The sequence below is a fragment of the Entamoeba invadens genome, assembly GCF_000330505.1.
Source record: "Entamoeba invadens IP1 unplaced genomic scaffold scaff_1105074724957, whole genome shotgun sequence".
In the NCBI taxonomy this organism is placed as follows: Eukaryota; Evosea; order Mastigamoebida; family Endamoebidae; genus Entamoeba; species Entamoeba invadens.
In genome coordinates this window covers 34754-40829 of record NW_004191594.1, presented here as the reverse complement: position 1 = coordinate 40829, position 6076 = coordinate 34754, and the positions used below count along the sequence as shown (strand labels likewise).

General features: G+C 37.9%; 4 protein-coding genes across 4 annotated transcripts; 2 read left to right on the top strand and 2 right to left on the bottom strand.

Annotated features, from left to right (window-relative positions):
* Window positions 1-71: 71 nt before the first annotated feature.
* EIN_373610 (SH3 domain containing protein) lies at window positions 72-369 on the bottom strand (the record flags this gene model as incomplete). The annotated part of the gene is made up of 1 exon (XM_004182694.1): window positions 72-369. A coding segment is annotated over one exon (298 nt), but the record flags the coding sequence as incomplete, so codon positions are not given.
* A 290-nt stretch (window positions 370-659) lies between these two features.
* Window positions 660-1049, top strand: EIN_373600 (hypothetical protein; the record flags this gene model as incomplete). The annotated part of the gene is made up of 1 exon (XM_004182693.1): window positions 660-1049. One exon carries the CDS (start codon window positions 660-662, stop codon window positions 1047-1049), a length of 390 nt encoding a protein of 129 aa, XP_004182741.1.
* A 562-nt stretch (window positions 1050-1611) lies between these two features.
* On the top strand, window positions 1612-4382 carry EIN_373590 (tetratricopeptide repeat protein, putative; the record flags this gene model as incomplete). The annotated part of the gene is made up of 2 exons (XM_004182692.1): window positions 1612-2641; window positions 2716-4382. 2 exons carry the CDS (start codon window positions 1612-1614, stop codon window positions 4380-4382), a joined length of 2697 nt encoding a protein of 898 aa, XP_004182740.1.
* Window positions 4383-4477: 95 nt separating this feature from the next.
* Window positions 4478-6076, bottom strand: EIN_373580 (DnaK family protein; the record flags this gene model as incomplete). Its single annotated transcript, XM_004182691.1, has 1 exon — window positions 4478-6076. A coding segment is annotated over one exon (1599 nt), but the record flags the coding sequence as incomplete, so codon positions are not given.

The window sequence follows — 6076 nt, the reverse complement described above, 5'->3', positions numbered from 1 at the left end:
ATCGATTACTTGGAAAGTACTAATGACCTTTTGAAGAGTTTCTTTGATTAAAGTGTTTTCTTCAGGAACACTATCACTTAGGGTTGTTAAAACTTCCACCTGCATTAAATTAGTGGCATGAATTGTTGATGCCAATTTCTGAGTTACTGTTAAGATGTTCTTAAACTTCTTGTGTGATTCTGTCAACTTATTCTTCGAGTATTGAACATCAGAGTCGACTGTTCGTTCACCACCACCAACATGTGATTTCACTTGATAAAATTTTCGTTCAATTAAATTACCAAAGCCTGACATCTTTTTTAAATTGTAGACTTTAGAGATGAAATTCCTCTTATTGGGTACCAACACACTCGTTTTATTCTTTTTCATAATTTTTTCAAAAATTTCGAAAGTCGAAATTAAATAGTTTTTTTAATTTGGTTATTCTCTACAAATTCGGGATTTTGCTTTAAAAAAACAATAAAAATACTTTTTTTAAATTTTTTGAAAAGATTTCAATCCCTCTTCCATTTCTATTTTGATGTATTTCAAAATTATTTTTTTAGAATATTAATAATATCAATTACAATTATTATATTTCGAAGATATGAAGATGAAAATGTTATATATAACAAAAGTGTGATTGAGAATTGTGGAATAGTGTAACTATAAAAGGCATAATGTTGATTTTTGTCATGATAGTGAGTGCCTTGTCTGCGTCTCCCGCGCAGATCTACGACATTAAAACGCTTGACGAAAAAGATGATAAGATGTCAGAGATGTATTATTATGATCGTCAAGTGCAATTGATGCAGATTCGTACGAAGGATTTAGAGCTTGAAGTGGCTCAATTACAAGACGAGAAGACAGCGCAAGTGAATAAAGCGCAGTTAGGGATTATTGATTATAAATTGAAGTATTTAGCAGAAGCTTTGAAAAAATATAAAAAGACGTTACATGAAATGGCTCAGGAAGCCGTCCAGTTCTACGATAAACTCGGAACAACTCAAAAGGAGTTCATGGAGGTGTATAACTATAAAACTCGACTCCCCGAACTTAAAGCTCTCTAATCTGTTTTTCTTGATTTCTTCGTTCTGTTTGAGATACTAGTGTGTACTAATATATTATTATTTAATCGAACTTCTGAGTATGGTTTAATAGATAGGATTGTAATTGCTTATGAGTTTATTGGACGGAAGTTGTCATTCGGTAATTTAAATTAAATGGTTTAATGTAAATTCATTGTATCACTGAAAACTAAGAGGCATATCGGTCAACTATTCATTATTTCATTGTAAATGGAAAAGAAAGCATGCAATAATTTACCATACTTTATGGTAATAATATTATTAATATATTAACGAAGGATAACTTCTTGATACTTTTGGGGTGTCCATGAGGTTTGATATTTTACAGTTCATGTGTTAAACCCTGTCCATTTCGTAAGAAAAGGCATTGAAGACAAAAATATAATTACACAATGATTAATTGACAAGAATTCCTTGTTTTTTTAGCTAAAAATGAATAACAGAAGTAATAGAAAAGGACACAATTGCCGATGATTCACCAATCGAGAAATAACTCATAAGATAATACACATTATTTGAAGAAGAACTAATATATCCCTTTCAAATGGAATCGAAGCCACGTTCCAAACATCGCAACGTCTTATATGGAGTCGACTTGGAAAAGGTCAAAGAACTTTCAAAACACACCGGCCTCTTAGTTTTAAGGATTAGAAACTATGGAACTCTTAATATTGGGAAACCTTCATATAACAATTCTTCGGACTCGCAAGAATCTTCGGAATCCACAGACATCCCTTTGGTGTCAACTCCAATTAACGTCGAGAAAAAAAATCGAAGAGAACGCAGTAAACATCGACATCACCACAGAGAACATAACACACCAAAACAAGAAGAGCAACAAACGAACACAACGACTCAAACTCATTTAAAAAAGGAGATGAAAGACTTGAAAAAGTCTTCTAACACCCAAAACATCGAAAAGGAAAAGGAAGAAACTGTTGAACACAATAAAGAAGACGTGGACACCAAAAAGTCAAATGGCTTAAAAATCGAGGAACTTGACGACGAAGGGAAGGTGATATCGGAAGTCACTCCATTCGAGACAGAACACACCGGCGTACCAAAGAATTTTGCAAATGCGACAAATGACCCGGAGATCGATCAACAACTCGCAATGGGATATTTCTTAGTGAACAATGGAAAGCTTCAGGACGCCATTAAGTACTTGACACAATTTTTAGTGAAGTATCCGAAAGTTGCTGGAGGATATATTGCAAGAGGGACTGCACTTGCTATGGGAGGCGCTTTTAATGAAGCTGTTGCGGACTTCGGTTCTGCTATTACGTTAGACCCGGACAACTTCGACGCACATAAAAGAAGAGGACAGACACTTATTGGGATTGGAAAGTTGCCGGAAGCGCTTGCTGATATGGACGCAGCTGTTAAACTGTCGAAAGGAAAAGATCCGGATGTATACAAGCAACGAGGCATTGTCCATCAAATGATGAGAAATTATGAGAAGGCAAGAGACGACTTTGAAGTTGTTGTGAAAAAGATGCCGGGAGATGCGGTCTCATGGAACCATTTTGGGTTGAACAACACAGCTCTTGGGTTATTCAGAGAAGCTGCTGAAGGTTTGTTTTTATTCTTTATAGTATATATTTGTAAATCTCATTGTTACACAACAACACAAGAATTTAACTCATAGGGTTTGGTCGTGCCGTGTCGATTAATCCCGAGTTTGTCGAGTGTTATGTGAACTTGGCGCAATTGGAAAAGGACGCCGGACAACCAAAACGCGCTGAAGGAGTATTTAAAATCATTTTTAATAAAGTACCAAAACACCCGTTTGCACATTACTTGAGGGGAGTCATGTTACAACAAATTGGAAATCACATTGAAGCAACAAAGGAATTTGACATCTCTGTTGCTAATATGAATGATGAGAAATATGGCATGAAAACTGAATCGGATAAAGTCGTCGACTTGTGGAGATATAGAGGAGTCACTGAATCTGGCTCTGGACAGTTTAGAAAGGCTGCGAAGGACTTTGACGAAGCCAGTGAAATCAAATGCGACGACTCTGCCTGGTATATGAAAGAAGTCGCGATGTACACCCATCATATGCTTGATAAGGAATTCAAAAAGTGGAACTTAGACTCGTTCGATCCATTGTTTAAAGAAGGATTTTGTAAACACTTGATTCCAGCAGCGTTGCATCGTTACGACGAACAGCCAGGGTTTGATGATAACGTCAAAGACATAACAGAAAACGATGTCCCTTCTGAGGAAGTCATTAAACAGATTTTGTACCCAGCGATGAACATTGGAAAGTACATGCAATATGAGTCACAAGGTTTTGTACACAACGTCACACAATATTTGATGGCTGGTATGTCTGCAATCGAAATTGGAAAATTGATTCGAGCGAGGATACCGCAATGGGCAAAGGGTGGGTTGACACAAGAAGAAGCGCAAAAACAAATTGGTAAAATCACATGGAGAGAAATGATGGAGATATCGACAAGGTGGAGACAAGTAAGTGAACCAAATGATCCAGTCTTTTGGATTGACGGATTAACTCCGGATCAATTTGAAGAAGGGTTTGGTGCGCATACCCCAATGTATACTGGACAAGGGAGAGTTATCAGATACTTCTGTCAATACAACAGAGCATTTAAATTGGTCCAGAAGCTCTTACCAGAACAGGTCACATTAAAACCTGAATGGGCCAAACGTGTGAAAGAAGCGAAGAATATCGACGACATCTTAAAACTCGTTGAAAGTAATTTCCAAGTCGTTACGCCATGCCGGTCGGACAACTTTGATGATCCAAAGACTGGAGAGAGAATTGTGTATGATGGCACAAATCTCGTCACTGAAATGAAAGAACCGTATGGGTATGACTTTGCCATCAAAACAACATGCAAAAGATCAAGATGGACCCAATACGATAAGGAACTGGAGGCATGTTGGAACAAACTTCAACTCTTAGTCCTAACGAGGAAGACTGAGAAATTTGAGAATGACGAGTTTGAGAAAATCATAAGGGCGATGTACTCATTCACGTTCTTCTGGTATAACTTCATGCCTTTGACTCGTGGAACAGCAGCGGGCGGAATGGTCTTCATGATGGCGATACTTGCTTCATTGGGAAAACAAGTTGGCAAACATATTCCCACGGGCATGCAAACGGATTGGGAAGCGATTTTGTGCGAGTACCCAAGCAAGTTTGCGGACGTGATGTATGGCTGGATGAAAGACTCAATCGTCGATTTGGACATTGACAATATCCCAGTCATCGAACAAAAACTTCCGACACTCAGAAGTATCATTGAGTGCTTCAATTACTGTCCGAAGGTAAAATGCGAGTAATTTATGTGCTGTCGTTCCATTTTTTGAAATCTCATCCAATCTTCTCCTTTCACATTTTAACCATTCCAATAAATTAATAAATAGTAAAAATAAAGTTATTTAGTACAATTAGTTCTCGACAACACAATACTTAGACTTGGCTTCTCTTCTTGTAAGAATTTCTGGACTTCTGGAAAATCTTGAAATTCCTCCAAAAGACTTTGTATCAATTGCACCGTCTTTTCAAACGTTTCGCAATCTTTTTCACTCACATTTTCAACGAGCCCTTTCTGTTCTGAATTGAAAAAATGTTCATCTTTTTCAATGTAATTTCGCAGTTTCATCAAAATTTCCACTGCAATCCCAAAAACACTCTCTTCTTGACGTTTGATCTCTTCGTTGTGACTTTTTTCTTTGAGTTTTAATATTTTTTCTTGTCGTTTTTCTCTTGACTTTTCTTCGACGATGAGTGAGTGATAAATCCCAATCCCTTCCATCTTAGCCTCAACAGTGAAAAGACCAGAAGAGTCGATAATAAATCGAACTATAATTGGAGACCCTTTAGGTTGTGGCTTATCAATTTGGATTTCAAATTGTCCAATCTTGAGATTGTCCGCGCAGATATCTTTCTCTCCTTCGAAGATCCGAACTGATAAGACCTTTTGGTTGTCAATAGTCGTCAAAAACTTCTTCTCATTTATTGTCGGAAAGGCAGTCCCACTTTCTATTATCTTCTCAAACAAAACACCATAACTCAATATCCCCAAAGATATCGGAACAACATCAGTATATCTCTTCTCAGTCTCTACCGCTTTAATCGACGCTCCTTGACATACCACCATCATCGTATCAACTTGTGACAGCGACTCTTTCCCAAACATGTTTTTAATCATCTTTTTGAAGCAACACAATCGTGTCGGCCCGCCAACTAATATGACGTCTCGGATATCGCTCACCGTCAACGCCTTTTTGCGAAAAACATTTTGAATAACATTTTTTGCTTTTTCGAAAATTGGTTGGCAGATTTCTTCGAAGATTTCCGCTGAAATGGTCGAGTCGATTTCACAGACTTGTTCCATAGCGTTCTGTGGGACGACCCCAACCAAAGAAATTTCGACGTTGGCTGTGCCTTCCGTCGAGAACTGCATTTTGGCGCGTTCGCAGTTCTTAATGAGATTTCTGCGAGCGCGAGCGCAGACTGCTGGAGATCTCTTAGTGTTTTCGTTTGGATGAATGAAGAGATTGAGTTGTGGGTTGTTTTCGACTAAGTACTTTAAGATTGCCAAGTCGATATCTTTTCCACCCAAATGGGTGTCGCCATCTGTCGACAAGACTGTGAAGTTCTTGTCTTTGATATCAACGACGGAGACGTCGAAAGTCCCTCCACCCAAGTCTAAAACCAAATATTTATTATTATTAATAAGACCTATAGTTTTATCATAAGCTATAGCCGCCGCAGTGGGTTCCATTACTAATTCTAAGACATCAATTCCAGCTATCTCTGCAGCATCTTTAGTGGCTGCGCGTTGCTCTGAAGAGAAATTTGCAGGAATAGTTATAACTGCTTTGAATGGCCCAAAAGCGGAAGGGAAGATATGAGTTGGATATGAGGAAGTCAAAGAATTCCGTTTCTTTAAAGACTCGTTGAGCAGTTGATTGTTGAAAGGGGAGTTTGGGGAGATGGAAAACGAGGAATTTGAACTCTTTGTATATTG